The sequence below is a fragment of the Lissotriton helveticus genome, chromosome 9 (assembly GCF_964261635.1).
Source record: "Lissotriton helveticus chromosome 9, aLisHel1.1, whole genome shotgun sequence".
NCBI lineage: Eukaryota > Metazoa > Chordata > Amphibia > Caudata > Salamandridae > Lissotriton > Lissotriton helveticus.
Window position 1 is genome coordinate 129563700 of NC_136070.1, and position 20182 is coordinate 129583881.

Below are 20182 nucleotides of genomic sequence, written 5' to 3' on the forward strand. Positions count from 1 at the left end.
CCTCCACCCTGTCGTGCCTGGCAGTTTATGCTTGCACTTTTTAACTTGTGGGATGTCGGTGACAATGTTGGGGGAGGGAGGGAGGAAGAGTGGTCTTTTAGTCCTATTTGAACAAATTACCAAGTTAGCTCTCAATAATGGGATCATAGGTTTCATGTATGTTTGATAGAGCATTAACAGCTGCACAGTTAAGATGTCAAGTCTTGTGATGGTCTGTAGCGATATTGAGTGGGTGCAAAAATGTGAATGGAATGAAGCCAGTGGGAGGTGGGCAGCCTGAAAGTGTAGGAGAGGGGCATCAGCCTCAGGCTGAACATGCATGGAGAGGAGCTGTCTGAAATAAGGTCATGAAACTAGTAGTTATTTATGTGGCGGGGGTTGGTCACATTGCCGGGCAGACCCATTGTAAATAAAGTTACAACTTATCAGTGGATGGGAGTTGGAGTGGCCGGTATTGCTGTCTAGTGTGCAAAAAGTTAGCAGATCGGCGTGCCAGATGCACCACTGCTGTGAATTACTTTTGGCATTTGATAGATGTAGGAAAGTGGGTTTCTGTTGCAGTAAGCCCCCCCCCCCTCCCAAACACGTTTTGCCAGACTACTGATGCATTTTGACTTGATGTGCCCTGGGTCCCTGCCAATCCGGTTCACAGTACATGTTCTTTCCCCAAACCTAACCCAATTGGCCTCTCTGGCCACTGGTCAGCCCCTGGAAAATGGTACCACAGGGACCCAGGGCACTGTGACCAGCAAAAACCTCTAAGGGCTGCAGCACTTATTGTCCCATCCTTAGAGGCCCTGTACCTTTACACATACACACACACACTGCCTTTGCAGGCTGCTTTTTTTGGTGCAGAAAAAAGTGAAGAGTCGACATGGCACACATCTCTGTGTGCCATGCCTACAACCCACTGCCCTGGCAGAGGAGAGTCACCCCTCTAGCTGGGTGAACTATACCAGTGGTGAGGGTACAGGTGCATGAGCCCTGTACCCCTACAGTGTCTAAGTCCATTCCTACACCTTTTAAGTGCAGTGCTGCCATTAAGAGTATATGATGCTGGGAGTTTGTCATTACGAATTCCACAGCACCATAATGGCTACACTGAAAACTGAGAAGTTTGGCATCAAACTTATCAGTCCATTAAACCCACACTGATGCCAGTGTTGGATTCAATGAAACATGCACACATTGGACATCTTAGAGATGCCCCCAGAAAACTAACCCACCACTAGTGTCCCAAGAGTTTTTGCTTTCAGCTGCCACCATCAGACATGTTTCTGGACCCCTGGGTCGAGCGCCTGCTGCTCTCTGGGGCCTGAAACAATGTACATCCTGGGACGAGGTGCAAAGCCTCCTCCCCCTGGATGGGCAGGGTTCACGAAGGGGAAGCTTCAAAGGCGTGCCGCTTTTTTGTGAACTTCCCCAGACCACTTGCGGCTCTCAGCAACCGGTCCTCACTGGTTCTGACCCCCCACTTTGGGCGGGAGACCCCACGGGAAAAACAAGTGAAGAAGAGAGGTGTTCCCACCTCTGCCAACTCCACCCCTCAGGTCTGGGAGGCGAGGTGAAGCACAACTCTCAGTCCACGCCATCTTGCAGATTGGGGGGACTCAGCCAACCTGAGACAGGCTCATGCCACTGGAGGGTGGCATAATAGGGGGCGTACCCACCCCAGGGAAGGAACCCATTGGTCCTTACCTTTTACCTTCCTGTAACGCCCCTAAATTTATTATTTAGGAGCACCCCTGAACCTTGCTTCCACAGGCAAGAAGAAACTACAAGAAGGACCGAACAGCCATGCAACAGCTAACGAGGAAGATACCCACTGACTTGGCTCCAGCCCTACCGGCCTGTCTCCCCCTTGTACCTGCTCTGGCAAAATCCTGGTGTGTCCTGCAGCCAGCAATGTCGAAAAACCCAGAGGAGCTGCCTGCCTTCAAGCACAAAGACTTTGTCTCCATTGAACACTGGATTGGTTCACCTGCAACCTCTGGCTCCGGCCGGACACCGTGAATCCGCCCCACTCTGCACCCGCCATCCACGGCCCAAGCTTGAGTGGGCAAACACCACGAGGAGGTCACCCCGGCGACCCTGACCAAAGATACGGTGACCCCTGGCCTGCCTCAAGCCTCTAACCGAGGCCTGCAGCCTAAATCCAGAAGGTCCCCCCCTTCCCCTTCCCCCGCCCCACCAAACCGCAAGCTGGTAAGAAGATGCGACCCCAAAAGGCACCCCTGCACCTGACGCCCCACCGCCTTGGGTGCCCAAACCGACGGTGCCTAACCAACCCCTAACTTCCCAACTTACCTCTCAAAGTGGTGGTCGCACCCAGAAGACCTTCGTCCCCAGGCCTGCAGTGCCTTTGCAAAACTGAGGTTCCCCATTGAAAACAACTGGGGGCCCGGCGTCGAAACAGCACCCTGCACCCGGCACCCGGCCGCCCTAGTGCCGCTGCGGGTCTACCTTTGGTGCTACTTTGTTTCCCCATTTGCCTGAGCTAAAGTCCAGGAGCTTTGGTCCCACAACCAAGTGGCCTGCTTGCCAGCAGCCACCAACCGGAGGCCCCTTATCCCCTATTGGATAACATTGGGCCTCAGCACCCTGCACCCAGCTGCCCTAGTGCCGCTGAGGGTGTAACTAGAGTGCATCCTAGACCTGGGGGACCCCTGAGTCTACCCCCAGAACCACAACTCCCACTACCAAATACTTACCTCAAAACCGATACCACTATTTTCCTCCATAGGATAACACTGACTCTTTTTCTGTGAAAAGTGTCTAAGTGTAGAGTTTGAAAACCTAAAGAAATCTTTAAAATTGTACTGTTTAACAAAAACGATTTTATTACCTGTTTACCAGAGTAGTATCCAGGTGTACTACTCTTAGTAAGAAAAGTAATCCAAAAGTAACTTGCCTGTAATCTTACTGAAAGTCCCATTCAAAGTATATGTACTGTATTCTGAAAAGCATTACAGTATCAGTAACACTACTTTAATCAAATCAAAGCACACTTGCAATTGCAATCCAAACTGTTACAATCTGTATATTTACTGCAAAGTACTTATCACTTACCTGTGCAAGGTTTGCTTGGTTCTAGGAAATAAAATAACTAAAAATATTTTTTTTATACAAAAACAATTTTCTGAAGTTCGACAACAGTGACTTGATCTTGTTTTTGAATATACAGTATTGTTGCGTAGGTTGACATCAATATTAACAGGTGGAATTCTTTATTTTTTTTCTTCATTTGTTTATGCAGTGTTGGGTGCAATATTTTATTTCAAAAAGTTACCACGGAAATATAATTTGTAGACATTTAACATGTTATGGTCTTAGTAGTTATTTAACACTTCTATTTTCATTCATAGCGCACACTTTGCACTAGTGGCAAAAGTCAGCATATATATTCAAACCAGCATAGCTGTCTACTGAAAGAAAGAACCACAAGCATTGGCAAAGCCAAAATGTTTGCTACTGGCAAGACTGAAGTATTTTATAGTTCTTTTTGAAAACATATACAATAGATATTAATAGCACAAAGTAATAAACAAAAACAGCGTTCTAAATGTGGTGTATTTATGCTTCCAAAAAAGTAAGAGATGACCCATCAGTAAAATAAATTGAAAAAAATGAAATGAAAGTAGAGATCAGCCAACCAGCTCTGGGACTGAAGGGCTTTTCTTTTTAGGCAGAAGTGCATAAGCAAAATGTTGCTGCTTACTATTAAGAAAGCTAGAAAGCGAAGTGGTATGGCTAAATGCCCTGTTCTGTTGTCTTTGGTGGTTGGAAGCAAAATATGAATGACACATTGACAACCTGAAAAGATCCGATTGATTGTAAAATATTCAAAGTAATCCAGTACAACTGAAACATATTTTAAGAATCAATGGAATGTAATAAGTGAAAATTACATTTGAGCAATATTACAGCAAGATATGCAAATACCACACAGAATAACATGGTCAGTCAGAATGTCTTTATTCGATTAGCAAAATTAATCATAGAAGTAAAATCACAACATCAGTAAATTCATGAACATAACATAAAATTCAATTTCATAGATATACCATAAAATACACTATCATACATGAGCATAATACACCTCTGCTAAAAACCTAGCTAAATGGCAACCTATATGGATGTTGTCTAAAAATTGCAGGTATAATAGAGCTGTTTTTTCTGAATCTTACAGAGGCATGAGGAATGGGCAGATATATTTGTCGCAGCTTGGCCCATTTAGGACAAATTAAAACAATATAAAATGTGTATATATAATGCAGAGGGCATGTAACGTGTAGATGGGGTTGGGGGAGGTGCCTGATGGCTTATGCCTTCCCACTCGTAACTGAGGTAACATATTCAAACGTAAATATGTTAAAAACCTCCTGTGCATGGACGGTGTATCCAGTGTTGGGTATGGTTCAATTTTATTCATAGATTTCACCATCACATAATGTGTATAGCAGTGTTTGTGCTGGGGCATATACACAAGGCTCTGACTACTTGTATATGCCATAAATCTTCCTTAACCCACGTGATATCAAGCTTGGAGGTGAGCTCTGGTGAATTATAGAGATGGGATTTGCCCAAATCTTTCAGTGTCATTTTTATATAACTCAACCAGGGTATGTGCATGCTATATTCCGTATTTAAACAATCTCTCAAAATGAATCTATTGAATTCTAACTCGCTTTCAACCCATATCTAGAACCATAACCGTACGTGGTGCAACTGTATATAATCAGCAATAAAGCCTGCTTCCATCTCATCATGCACTATTTCTGCAGGTACACTCTGCGGAATCCATAACAATTTTCTAAACCATGTTTTTTGGCCACTTGTATAGAAAGGGGAAGACTTATAACCCCAGATCTACGCTCCAAAGGATACAGTTGGGACACGCTTTGCATTATAGAGTTGTAATATACACTTTATATGCTATAGCCTAATCACCTAGAGAAGGCATCAATAGTATAGACGACCCTATTAAAAGATTGAATGTGTGATCACAGTAAGGGAACCCAGGTCAATTTGTCATCCAACAAGATGCCTAAGTAACAAAACTTGTCCACCATACCCATATCATGATCCTTTATTACATGAGTTTTACTTTTGGTATTTCTGGGTCCCATTATCATGGTATGATTTGGTTTAATTAATTTTTAGGCCCAGATTTTCCATAAAATCAACATAGTAATAATTGTAAACCGTTGGCTGCATGCGCAAGAAGAACAGAATAATCTGCGTACAACAGGGCAGGGACCATTGCATTTCCTACCTTCCGTACATCTTTACAATGTTCCCGTAAAAATGTATCTAAATGATTAACCGCATAAACGCTAGCGGTTTTCCCGCTGTGCGCTGGGTTTTTTAAAAACCCGCGTTACATGACGAGCTCAGCTCGTCATGAGTGTACGAGAGGCGTAACTCATGACGAGCTGAGCTCGTCATGAGCGTCGAAGGGGTTAATGTATAAAATAAACCCCCTTCTCTAACTGAAAGTGCATAGTGCATTCTCCTGATGAGCCGTATCTTGCGTCTCTGCGCTATATAAATATGCCATACATACATACATCTTACTGAGGCTTCAAGCACTGTGTGCAAATCATGTAAAAACGCCACTAGGGCCTCATCCATCCCCCTTCCACTCAGCACAGATTACATCTCACCACTGTGTCAAATGCAATGCCTTGGTCCATGAAGGCTAGATGTATACTTTCCCTTTTATCAACTGTATATTTATTGACTAAGGGATATCAAATAACATTTTGTTCTATGTCATCTCGGCCCGGTCTGAACCCGTATTGAATTTCTGCCAAGATGTTCTTGTTATTTTCCAATACGTTAATCGCTTCAACAAGACCCTACCCAGAACTTTTACTTCTGTGTCAATCAGAGAGATTGGATGGCAGCACAATGGATTGGCTCAGTTCACTTTTTATAAAACTGGGACTATAACTGATTGCTTCCATGATGAAGGAATATGGCCTCATGCTACCGCATTAAGGTGTTGTGTGATTAATGGGGCCCAAAGGTCTACATATTATTTAGAAAGGTCTCCTGGTGTCCCATCCGGGCCCGGAGCCTTCACAGGTGTACATTATACCACCCCTCGCCTCTTCCAATTCAAACTAGACCTTAGTTTCTCTGGCTGGAGATGTAATAAAATGAGAATCACTGTCACTCGTGTATATATGACCAAGGTGAGCACCAACTTTTGCTTGAGTATAGCTGAGCTCAAATTTGTTACTGCTCCTGCAGTAAATAATGGCTGGTTTCCGACATTCCAGAAGGTTGCGCGGTCTCCAGATATGCAAGCCTCCTTGAGCTTTTCCCAGGCTTCTCTCCAAGTCGCTTATTCTATTCCTGCGAGACAACACATACACCCTCCTAGCTGCTTTAACGGCGCATGTCAGCCGTGGCTTTTGTTTAAGGTCTGAAGCTGATTGTCCCTCCGTTCAAATGGTAGAGAATGAATCCACAATTGCTCGGTCATGAGTCCGTATTCAAATACACCTCAAATTCCCGGCTACACACCAATACTAATTTCCTAAAAAAAAAAAAAAGCTCCGGAATGACCTAGCTAATATGTCTACCATGCGTTTTAAGTATAAGTGGGTCTTTATAAGTGGTGGAGGTCTTATCCATAAACTCATACCAACCAACTTCTGCCATGATTGGTTTATGGACACTGAAGCTACTCCATACTGTTCTAAATACCACCAGAAACAGAATCAAGTGTGTAGATGCGAAAATATACTCAATAGTTGTATTATTACCTGTACCCTTATAAGTGGGGACTAACCTAGGGGAGTCATACTCTACTTTATTTCAAAGATTAATAAGATGAAATTCTGAAAATATAAGATTACAATTATCTCCCTGACCTGAGTGCTTAAAATGAATCTACTGTGCGGCCTCACTTGATCCCTCCTTTCTCAACACGTGCCTTGCAAGGATGTAAGTTAAAATCCCCAACCGACAGAACTATTGGTGCAAAGGACCACTCTAACAATGTATTTTCACAGAATCTTCTTAGCTCTACATCCAGTGCTACGTCTGGAAATATAGAAATGAATTATCAAAACCCTAATTTTGTGTGGAAAAGATAATTACACACTGAAAATATTTCCAGAGTCAAATGCTATTTGTTCTGCTGCGCAATCTAATCTTAGATTTAAGAACGTCGCCAAGTCCCCTTTCGCTCTGCCATGCAGGGGTTGCCACTGCAAAAGTCCGAAAGATGACAAACCCATCCATAAACGAAATCCCCTCTACATCCCAGGTCTCTTGGAAACACACTAACCCATATGTTTTGTATAGTTTCAGCCCCTGTCGTCTGCTAGTAATGAGCTTAATCCTGCAATGTTCCAGTTAATTAGGGTCCGGTTAGTTTTTGAGGTGTACAAAGGCACTCCTGCCCCAGTCCCTATTGCATCAGTAACACACACATTCACCTCCTCTCTAATATCATACTGAGGAAATCCATTATCTTCTCTGAGAAGTCAATCTACAACTGCAATGGTATCAAACCGCTTGTATGTAGATATACCAAAAGGACTCAACTGGCTCACCGGGTCCCCTTCAGTTGCCATTGGGACTGCATGTACGCTCCCCCTAAGTACTTTACAGGCTCAAATAGGAGCCCAAATGGCTTGAACATTTGGTTAAAAAAAATAAGCTAATGACAATAATACAATGTTGCTGTATTCCAGCTGGGTACTACGATTTCTAAATAATATGCTTTTAGCCAGATTTTGAGTATTTAAGTTAACAATACAGTCTCCTTGTCTATCTGCCCTCCCAGTGCCAATCCACCTCACCCACCTTAACATCAAAATATTATTGGCCAATCTAGGTGGGAAACTTATATAATGGCCCAGCCAGTTCGGGCTTGTTGTATAACTGTTCATATGACTCCTTTTAACCCCTCCTTAAATCAGGGACATCAGCTAGAATAATTACATTTGGACAAGAGACTGGAGGCAAACCTGGTTGTACTTCCACTTGGGCATCTTCCCTTTCTCCATTTTCTTTGCACCCGTGACCCTGTATTGCAGTGGGGCGGTCCGTAATGTCCGGCTTTGTTCTTAATATCAGGGTGGGGCCCTCTGAGTATATGAATTTGGAAGAGTATTCGAGTGGTTCCCTCCTACTTTAGAGGCACCAGGCAAGGGGGAAAATGCTCAAGAGAATAGTCCTCATGCATGCCTTAACGAAGCTTCGGGACCTGCTGTTCTGTTAACACCCTTATCCCAAAAAGAACATGCTCGCTCTACAATGCCCACCGACTTCTTACTATTCAGCATGGTGCTGTTTAGGTCTTCTAATTTGGCAAATAATTGGTAGCAGTTCTGCCTGTAAAAGACATGTAACTTTAGCCAAGAGCTCCCTCTCCAGTGGCCAATCATCCCGGACTTGCTCCATACATAACATGGGAGAAACTGAGGCAACAGCTGGCCACTTTGAAGGTAGGGAAGTTCGAGTGACTTTTCTATTGGCCTTAGATTTCATTATTTGCTTCGGTCGCTTAGCCTGCCTATAATGGGGTGGACTGTCAGGAGAACTTTCACTCAACTGCAACGATATAGCACTTGGTACTGGTGCCACTGTGTCCAAAGTTAATTGCTCTTGAATATTTAACAAGGAGACTATAGAACAGGGCGAGACTGTAGAGCTATTAGGGACACCAGACCCGTCAGCAGTTAGGACAGCCTTCTCTCGGTATGATTAATCTCATTATTAATGGCCATCATAGCGCGCTGTATCATTCTATCCAGTGAAATGGGCGTAGAGGGTGTTTGTACCATGTTCATTCCCCTTACAATTTCCTCTTACCTATCTTGGCACTTCTTGAACCGTAGAATTGGTGAGTCTCCTTCAGATGAAATAATCCAGTAACAAAAACCAAGAAGGCCAGCCTGGCCTGGCCTCTTCCGGGTGCTGACAGGCCCACTCTTGACGCCCACAGGCTGATAAGGCACCTCCGGGTGCTGGCAAGTGTGCTGGCAGCTTTCATGCCGAAAAGGACACAGGGGCCCGTGGTCCTGCCCCCACCGCCGACCAAGAACTGTGAGTCTCGTGCTGTCTCTTCTCTCACTTCTATTATAGTGCTGCCGCCCGCTGCATCACAGCTTTCCTCAAATTGCAGCCTGCGTAAAAGCATGGGTAGAATAAGAATGAGGATGTCCTTATGTTATGTTATTAGAGCTTTTACAGCGCGCTTATACCCGAAGGTGTCCTGGCGCTGAGCACTGTAACCGATTTCCATTGGTGTGGCGTCTTATTCGGAGAACAGCCATGTCTTCAACCCCTGCCTAAAAGAAAGGAGCTCCGTTCCTAAAAGAAAGGCGCTCAGTAGAATTCCTGAGATGCACTGGCAGGTTGTTCCAAGTTTATGCGGCACAAAAGAAACAAGCATTGGCATTGCCAGTAGGTCTCGCTTGTGGGACCTTATAAGTATTTAGTTTTGCAGCACAATATCCGATTATGCAACAAGGATATTGTGCTGCAAAACTAAATACTTATAAGGTCCCACAAGCGAGACCTATTGGCAATGCCAATGCTTGTTGCACTTGGACCCAGTACTCATTGCCGCCTCCTCCCTTAAGGAACAATTGTGGTAGTTCTGTGAGGAAGTGAAGTGCAAATGTGTGTAGCCTTCGCGCCTTGCCGCAATAGTCGAAGAAACGCTGTCAGTCACTAGACTGACAAGTTCGGTTAGGAAAGACGCACAGCGCTGGTTATCTATTCTAGTAAAGCTGTAATTAAGCAATGACTCGGCATTCGTTGCGTTAAGCCTAGAGACGGAGCCGTCCGGAAACACACTGCTATTCGGGGAAAAGAGAAAAGGAGTGGATTCGCAGAGAGGACAGGAAAAAGGAGGAGTGGAGAGAAAAGGTGAAATATAGAAACGAGAAGTAGAGAGAAAGGGTTAAATATAGAAACGAGAAGAGGTTATGAGTACATGGATGTTAGGGCAGGGGAAGGCGAGAGAAGGGGGAAGCCTGGAGTGGCAAGGTGATAGAAAGTGAGACAAGGGCAATCAATTTACATGTTTTAAGCGACAAGGGAGAGGAAGGGAAGAAAATATTTAGAGAGGAGTCAGTGTGGAGAATGTGGAAACGGCGAGACTGCAACTAGGCACAGGAAAAAGCAAGTGTCTGAGAGCCAGATTAGAAAGGAAATATAAGAAAACGAGGCAATAACAGACGATCAAGAGACTGGAGTGTTGCAGTAAATCTGGCTGGGGAGGGGGAGGAGAAATCCAAGGAAGGCTGTGCGGGAAACTGAAAGTGCGGCCGGCCATGATTCAATTAGGGGAGGAGAATCCGCAGAGCGCACGCTGGGCGAAGCCCTTTGATGTGCTGTGCGGCAAATGGAGGGAGGCTGATGCGCGTTCATGTTTGAACACGTGGTTCACATGAACTTCATGAAAACGCCAGCAAAAAGCTGGTGGTTTCATGATGTTTTCGCCACTTGAATTCTCGCTCCGCTCGATGCGCAGGTGGTAATCACCGGGCCTTTTGAAAGAGGACAAGAATGCTGGGCCCCTGCCCTTTTATTGCAGATTTGGGATCCCAGCAGCCCCTAGCATCTCAACACTGTGGGAGGTGGCCGGTGGGTAAAAGGCGCAATTGATGGTGGCTATGGAGAGTGGTGAGCGGGGCGTTGAGGCCGTCTGTCACAAATGTTCGGGGCAGGCCTCAAAGGCGGGGTTTGGACAAGCTGTGAACAAACCACCAGGCAAACCAATAGCAAGGTTCCTGTTCGTGGGTCACAGCAAGTTACAGCAGGTCACCTGCCCCCATGGTCAATAAAAAATCCTGTTGTAAGGAGCCATTTTTCAGAGCAGGATAGTGGATTATAGTGCCCTTTTGAGTCTGTGCAAACTTATTAGCTTGAATGTTTTAAGGGTTTTTAACAGCTCTTCTCTAATCTTTTCCCATACTGAGAAATGTTGGAAAGGTACTCCTGACAATGGCAAATGTAAACCTTCTTCCAGAGTTGGGAAAAAAAGTGATTTGAGGGAAAGTGAACTTTCAAACACTCACATTTTCGCATGAGCAAATCTACACATGCATATTTGCTCATGCTAAAATACAGTTCACAAATATTTTCTAGGAGTACTATTTCATGTCCTACTAACTGTCATTGACAAAATTGGGACATGGCACATGGCTCAGGTAAAGCTAGGATGGCAATGGGTGCTAACGCAGCTTACTCCACTGTGGGATACAAAACGACTAGGAAAACTCAGACACAGCAAAGGTTTCGATCGCTGGGATGACATTGAGATCTCCACGATTGGAGATTTGTGGCAAAAAGGTGGTGCGATTCCCTTCAATAAGTTAAGACAGCAATATGACTTGGCCCCCTCTGAAATGTTCCGTTATAACCAAATTCGACATGCCCTGGTAACAGCGCTCCCACCTGACTCTGAAGTTCCAGAAGCGTCCCCTCTGAAAGATAGGCTGTTAACAGATTACATGCCGAAGAAGGCGACCTCCTTAACCAACCGAAAACTGGTGAATGATATGCCCGATCTGATGGGGACACTAAGGGAAAAATGGACTAACGATATTGGGGAGAGTGATGACACGGAATGGCAGGAAGCACTGTCGTCTCCGAAAGAAATAGGCATTCCCTCACGCCTTAGACTAGTACAATTGCGCATTCTACACCGCTCCTACTACACAAGACACACCTTACATAAAATGGGACGAATAGCTCACCCCTACTGTTTGAGAGGGTGCGGGGAGGTAGGAACCTTCTACCACACCATATGGGATTGTCCAAAAATAGCCGACTACTGGGCACAAGTGGTAAGGTCAATGTCACACTCTGAGGGGGTCACGAAGCTGCCTGAGCCCAGACGTTGCCTGTTAAATATATGGGAACCAAATGATCTCGCGCGTTCAGGCCAGAGTTGGGTCATAATGGGCATGATGGTGGCCGAGTGGAATATAGCGCAGAGGTGGGGCAGAGCAGAAAGGCCTCCACTAACAGCCTGGTGTAAGGACATGGACGCGGCCATGATAGTGGAGAGGGCGGTGTTCAGTAGTAGGGGTTGCCCAAGAAAATGGTCCAGTCTTTGGGGGGCATGGAACAGATATAGGGGGAATATTTGCAAGCCGCCACCAGATCAAGATGACACTAGTGAGGATTCAGAGGATGACTAAAGGCTCGGAAATTATTGTACAATGTTCACTCCCAAATGCTTTCTTACTGTACACTTGTGATTTTCTCGTGATGGAATGTGTCTCTGACGTAATGATGCAATGCTTGGCTATATGTTTTGGCTTGAACCGGTTGTACTGTGCTAACATACAAAATCGAATAAAAACAAAAAGAAAGGAATATATAATATCACACAGAGAAGTTTACATAGTAGCTAATTTCTCATACTTAGGCATCAACTTTAATAATAACTTAGGCTGGAGAAAGATGGTGTCCTCGAGGGTGATACAGATGAATAAAAGGATAGCCGTAATCTTTAGGTTTGCGTCAATGCTGGGCAATAAACCAATACCAGAGATGGTCAAAATGTATTTTGCAAAAACTGTATAGGTGGCCACATATGGGGCAGCAGTATAGGGTATATCTAATGTGGATTTTCTTCCCAAAAATTGAGGACGGGTTCACTAAAAGGTTACTGTCAGTTTCTAAGGCATGCAATAATGTAATCACACACAAAGAACTAGGCTTACCGTATATTTCTGATACGATTAAAATGGCTCCCCTGTTACTTTGGCTGTCTATCTGGAAACAGGAGAGGGTACTGATGAATCCACGCATTTTAAATGTGTGTTGACCATTCAATGCAATGCAAATCTTTTTCAAAAGCAAAATTAATAAATCTTTTCATAGAGAAATGCACAAAAGAAAGAGCACAGAAATAAACGTAAAGCCACTGTAACTGCCTATAACAAGAGAGCTTCTCTAGTGCATGGCCCATCTTCGTATCTGGGTCGCGTGACTTATAATCCTCATTGTTTTCACTTAACAAGGTTTAGGTTGGGATATGTAACGTAATGCTGGGATACCCAGTGAACGTGTTTTCTGAGACCCAACTAGGACAATGTCCATGTGACTTCCAATCCAGTCAATCAAACACTTAATGTTTTTTTGCCATTTTTATGAAACTGAGAGGAAAAGATTAATTGTGCCACTTCTGAAGAAATGTTGCCTGCGTAATCCTATCTCGGCAATGTGTGTTTTGCTTCAACTAGAGATCCTGTATGTTTGCTTGGCGGTGGCTTCGCTTCTCTGTGCAGCATTTAAAACATGCAGTCTAGCAAACATCTGACAAAATGCTTAATTTGCTCACAATATGCTGAGCATGAACAATTTTTATGTACCAAGAGATAGATAAATTATATATATATATATATATATATATATATATATATATATATATATATATATATATATATATATATATATATATATATATATATATATATATATATATATATATATATGCTCCACTTGCACCTGCCTGTCGCACTCCTTGGCTGGTGCCTGCTAGTCGGGGGTGCACCCGACAACAATATCGGCTCAAAACAACCCTACCCCGTAATGCAGCGGGAATCAGGAAGCAGCACTCCATTACTCTATTACTGACGAAGGGCGAGTGCCGAAAGCGCGTTTTAATAAAACTGAATCGTGAATTTACCCTGGAGTGCTGCTTCCTGATTCCCGCTGCATTACGGGGTAGGGTTGTTTTGAGCCGATATATCGGCTCAAAACAACCCTACCCCGTAATGCAGCGGGAATCAGGAAGCAGCACTCCAGGGTAAATTCACGATTCAGTTTTATTAAAACGCGCTTTCGGCACTCGCCCTTCGTCAGTAATAGAGTAATGGAGTGCTGATTCCCGCTGCATTACGGGGTAGGGTTGTTTTGAGCCGATATTGTTGTCGGGTGCACCCCCGACTAGCAGGCACCAGCCAAGGAGTGCGACAGGCAGGTGCAAGTGGAGCTATATATATATATATATATATATATATATATATATATATATATATATATATATATATATATATATATATATATATATATATATATATATATATATATATATATATATATATATATATATGGTTTCTTTTTAGATACAACCATTTAAAGATAATTTATGATAAGGTATTGACATGGCTGTATATTTTAATCAGAACTTTTTATGCATTTGTTTTTAAAATGCGAAATAAAGTATTCACTGATTGAATTGAACTTATTACCTTACTATTAGCATCTTCTGCCTCTCTCACACATCGCAACAACCTGCTCATAATGCCTAATCATTGCTTCTTGGACTCCAGCATATAATTCAATTGTATCTCTAGTATTCTTGTCATATTTCACCCTTTTCCAAACACTGGTTGTTTCTACACAAGGTTGGCTGTAACTTGTATGCAACATTTTTTATGTTACAAATAATTTAAACTTACCTAATCGGAATATTTACATGGAATTTAAAGTTAACACTGTCATCGGTGGTTATGACACAACACCTATAGACCTAAATTCCCAAGTTAAGATATTACCTCAACTTAATCTGTCATCAACACTGCCTTAATTGATGTATTTCCCTCCTGAATCCATACTGTTGGAAATGGTGTAATTTAAAATGTTTTACCAGTGAGTTGTGTAAGATGTTCTTTTCAGGTTCCGTGTAATAACTCCCATCCTGACTGTTGATGCATACTTAGGTCAAATGTCAACCAGCCTCCAAGGGGTCTGTCTTTGGTTCTCGCAAGAACATTGGTGCCTTATGGTCCTCCCTTAAAAAAAAAAAAAAATCTTACGAAACCTTTGATCTCGTTGTTGAAAAGCTTTCCCCTGGATTTCATATTGTCCTCCTGGAGCACTCAAGAGTTAGCCTATATCGCTCGTTGGTACAGCAAAACAAAGAGCTGAATGTGACAACTTTGTATACCATTTAAAACTCCTAATTTAAGGAAATCCCATGGTTGTATGTTTTAAAGTCTACTTTATTGTTTGTTGACATCTATTTTTAAACCTGTTTTGTATGTTGGCAGGAACTCCTATCTCTGGCAAAGAGGAAACGCAGCGATTCTGAAGAGAAAGAGTCACCAGTTACTGTTACGAAACCATCTGTTTCTTCAGACTCTGAAACATCAGATAGTGATGATGAGGTAGGTTCCTTTGCCACCTATATCTGGGTTTGGTCAAAAAAATATTGATTTTGATCACTGTATTTTAAGGGATACAGAAATTGTGGTCAGTTGAGAAAGGTCACATTCTTTATAACATTTTCCTCCCAGTTTAGATCCAGGAGAAATGTGTGTCCTTCCCAAACTCTATGTCAGACCCGCACATGAGATTGCAAATACAATTCTCTTTTTTTAATTCATAGAACTATTATGGAGCTGTGTGAGCATAGTCCAATTTCTGGCAAAATACATTTTTAGAGAGAAAACATCTATTGAGTGAGCCCCCTCCCCTTTTTTTTGTATCCTAAAACAAGCAAAAACATTACCTGAAGGCTTCTTCTTTGCTTTATGGAACAGGAAACAAGCAATAAAATGTGTTCACCCTTATTTAACCTCTGTTTTAAGTGAATGCCAGTATTTCCTATTTTACTGTTTGTACTTGCTTGCAGTTTGTATAAATAATTTAGAATATTATGGACTAGCCCAGAAAACCACACATTTCCGAAAACTAGACCGAGTTTTGACATCTCTCAATAGTTTATTTGTATAGATTAGTCTAGGTTCACTCCCCAAAATTCTCATTGAATTGACAAAATAGTGAATATCAATAGAGAAGTAAAGTGAAATGGTCCATGATATTTACATCTATAAATGTTTGTACTCAATACCAACCTACAAAAGTGACTGATTACTACATTCCCAAGAATCCCAACCTCTAGTTGCAGAAATAGTCAACTTCCATTGTTAGCTCAAAACCTTTTACTACATAGAGTTGTGGTTTGCAGTGGGTTTTAATTGAGTGCCCGCCATGCATCACTCGGGTTAGATAGATCTTTTATTGTTTGATTAATTAAAATCTTTACAAGGTGAGGTTATAAATTTGGAAAGTCATTCCACGGATCTGATCACACAGAGAAATGAATCCTCCAAACTATTGTCCATCAAACAAGTTAGGCCATGCATCACTGCACATTGAAAAATAATCTGAACGAAAATTGGGAATGAAGTAGAAAGGTATGTATTTTTAGTCTCAGTTGAGGGATGGATGCCATTTTCATTTCCCGAATTTTGTAATGCCCGTAATACTTTGAGACTGAGTTTTGCAAAAATAGTTTTTGACGTTCATATTTGTAACTTTTAACAATTTTAAATAACATAATTCTTGTAAAATCACACCATCCTGCTTCCTATACTTCTTTCAGTACAAATTCTAGGCCACATGAATGGTAGACGAAGGGTTAAAAAATGCACCCACGTTGACGGAAATTGTGAGGACCGATCTCACTGAAATGTACTGTGTAGGGATTAACTAGAACTAACCTGTTTTAAGAGATTTCCCAAAAACATGATTCTGGAGACAGGAGAGATGAAAATGAACCTTTTCTTTTTTTTTTTTTTTTTTTTTTATATAGAGTTTAGGGCCTTTATAACTTACCGAAGGGCCACCACTGCCATCATTCTTCTTGGTCGAAAGGGGTTCCATTCAAATCGGTGTTGCTTTTAACTAAGAGGCCATTGAGCCCTGTGCAAAGTAAGATATTTCCTGGTAGAAGAGCAGTCAAGCCTATAGTAAGCTTAATGCATGAGGCAGAGGGTCTTAAAACTGATGCTGTGCCTCGCAGGCAACCATTATTTCTTCCATCGAAGACATGCATCTTTCTTGGCCACAAATTTTGACTTAATTGCACCGTCAGGAGTGAGAAGTTAATGTGTAGGAAAGTTGGTTTCTGTTGCAGAAACACCCCACTTTTTGCCAGATTTCTGATACACTTTGACTTGATGTGCCCTGGGTCCCTGCTAATCAAGTTCCAAGGGCCTGTGTTCTTTCCCAAAGCTGTACCCCCCAATTGGCACCTCTGGCAACATACAAGTCCCTTGTAAAAGGTACCATGGATACCAAGGGCACTGTGACAAGGGAAGGCCGCCAAGGGCTGCAGCACATATTGTGCCACCCCTCATGCTCTTTAGAGCAATCTTCTGGCTCTTCTTTGCCCACTTCTAGAGATAGGGAATCAAAAAAGATGGAGCAATCAGAGAAGAAGATATTTTCATCAGCCAGTATGGCTATAAAGTCGACAAACGCTACGTGCCTACTGGGTCGCAACACCCATGCATTGATGTATTCAGCTAAAGAGGTGATTCCTAAACTCTCAGAGGATGTCCAGGGCATTTTGCGGAGATGCTGTCGGACACTCGAGCTGCGCCCTGTCAGGTTATTCAATCAGGGCTTGACACGCTGATTAGACTAGAGTGATGGGTTCCTCAGTGGCAACTAGAAGGCATGCCTGGCTGAGGTCTGGTTTCTCTCCTGACTTTCGGTCCACCCTTTTGGATTTACCTTTTGATGGCCCTAGACATTTCGGATCCAAAGCGGACTCAACACTACAGCTCTTTAAAGACTGTAGAGCCGCTGCTGGATCACTAGGCCTGCAGTGTCAACCAAGGGGATTTGGTTATCAAATATATTTCTGGCTTTGGAGAAGCTACTCCATTTCGGGCCCAGCAGCAACAGCAGGCGAACCAGCAGTATAGAACATGCAGAGGGAAAGGTAGAGGTCGCTTGCGAGGCTCAGCTGGCCAACAAGTCTCCTCCTCCTACCCCTCTCCTGTTCCCCCAACTAGTCCTGCAGGGAAGCAGCTCTAGATCCCCCATTTGTGTGCATGTTGGACCTGTGGGAGGTCTGTGTCGTATTTTCGATGAACTGAGAAACTGTTACATTAGATCTCTGGGGTTTGGATGTCGTAGAAAATAGATACACCCTTCCTTTCCGGGAGATTTCCCCTCCTTTCCCCCATGTCAGGGTTGGTGTTCGGAGGACCATCTGTTGCTTTTGCAGCAGGAGGTTCTATCTTTGCTACAGAAAGGTGCGATAGAGGTGGTCACGGAGCAGGAAAGGGGTCAGGGATGCTACTCCCAGCATTTCCTGATCCCCAAAAAGGACGGGCGATTGAGACTGATCCTAGACCTCAGGATCTTGACATTTTACTCCAAACAGGAAACAATCAAGATGTTGACCCTAGCTCCGGTTCGTCTGGCGTTGCAGCAGGAAGACTGGATGGTGTTGATCGCTTTACAGAATGCCAATTTTAACATTCCCATCCTAAAGTTGCATTGGAAGTACCTCCGTTTTACGATGGGATCCCAACATTACCAATTTGTTGTCCTTTAGTTCGGTCTTGCATCAGCACCATGAATTTTCACAAAGGTGATGGCGGTGGTAGCGGCACATCTCCGGATGTTGGGGATTCCTGTTTTCCCCTATTTGGACGACTGGCTGCTCAAAGCAAGGTCGCCAGAGATGGTGCTGCATCATCTGCAAGTAACAACACGACTGATGTTCGACTTGTTTTTTTTATATATATGTACCCAAATCTCACCTCGTCCCCTCTCAGTGCAACCTGTTCATATGGGCAATACTGGGCACTACTGCGAGCTATCCTTTCCCACCTCCTCAGAGGATTCTAGACATCCAGGCTATGATTCCAATGTTTCAGGGAGAAGGTTCAGCGCCTGCTCGTTCTGTTGCTTCCTGCGTACTGTTGGTCAATCATGCACGCTGGCACATGAGGGCACTCCAGTGGTGCCTCCGCAGGCAGTGGTTTCAACACAACCGAGATCTCGGGGAGGTGGTCAGAATCTCCAGAGATGCTGCAGTGGAGTTGTCATGGTGGAGTGTTCCAGGCAACCTGTCTGAAGGGAAGGCTTTTCAACCTCCTTCTCCGGTGGGCACAGTGATAACTGATGCCTCCACTCTGGGGTGGGGAGCTCATCTGGAGGTCAAGGGTCTTTAGTCTCCAGAGGAAAGATTGTTTCATATCAGTCTTCTAGAATTGCGGGCGATTTGTTTGGGTTTTAAGTCCTTTCTTCCCTCCCTTCGTGGTCAGTCAGTTCGTTCAGGTCCTGACGGACAACTCTACAGCAATGTGGGACATCAACACACAGAGAGCAGCAGGGTTCCATTGTCTCTGCAGAGAGGCTCTGCGACTCTGGTCCTGGGCTCATTGTGTAATTGCAAATCATCTGGCCGGAGTGCTGAATGTGCGTGCGGACAGTCTCATTCTGCAATACTCAGCCGATCATGAGTGGCGTCTTCATACGGAGGTGGTCCATCACATTTTAGGATGTGGGGGTGTTTCCTTGGTTGTATCGATTTGCCACTCACATGAACGCGCACTGCCCGTCAGTCTGCTGTCTCCAGTATCCAATGCGGGGAGCGTTAGGGGATACGTTTCAGTTAGCTTGGGGCTCTCAGCTTCTTTACGTGTTCCCTCCCATACCCTTGATTCCTCGGGTTCTGAATAGAGACCTTGAGGTTGCTGTTATCAGTGTTTTCGGCCAGGAACTGACAGTGTTTGTGGTCAGCAGCTCTCTACTATACATTTGGCTCACCAGGGTCCCTATCTGGAAGAGGGGAGTCCTTGGAGTGCTGCCTGGTATAATGTTGCTACTGGCAAGGGTGGGATGGAGGTAGCTGGAGTCACCTCTTTTGCAGGCATCAAAGTTTTCTTCAGCTTTGGTGCTGGTTCACATAGTACTGAGTACATGACCTCATCATCCTTAGTATTGAAAGTTTCAAGATTGATCCACTCCTGCAATTGTTTGGTAAATGTTCAACAACAATTTCTGTTACAGGGCAGACGAGTACAACAACCAGGAACTCATTCAATCCGCGAGTCCTCATGTTGACCGCTATTGCTACCACAGCTCCAGGAAGGCTGTTGATGTATAGAAGGCTCTTCCATATATAGAATTCATATATGCTTTCTTAGGCCTAAATGATTTAGTCTCCTCTGTCCGACAACCTTTTATTTTATAATCTGCTTAAATATGGGTTAATTATCCATCATGAAGTACATTTTGTAGTATTGCACTTCTTTTCAAAATCCCAAGTAGGGTAGATTCTACAGAGCTCCCATTATTTGTTTCGTCTAGTTTTTCACTGTTCTTCAAGCCCACCCACCTTCCCCCAAATCATCATCACCTAGGTCCCAGAAAAATGTCCTTC

The 20182-nt window shown here is 43.6% G+C and overlaps 1 protein-coding gene across 1 annotated transcript in view; it reads left to right on the top strand.

The window, feature by feature from the left end:
* RTF1 (RTF1 homolog, Paf1/RNA polymerase II complex component) overlaps window positions 1–20182 on the top strand; it is a 371191-nt gene that overhangs the window by 34062 nt on the left and 316947 nt on the right. The window contains exon 2 of the mRNA XM_078659620.1: window positions 15042–15158. Coding sequence (XP_078515746.1) covers window positions 15042–15158 — 117 coding nt within the window. The remainder of the gene's footprint in view (window positions 1–15041; window positions 15159–20182) is intronic.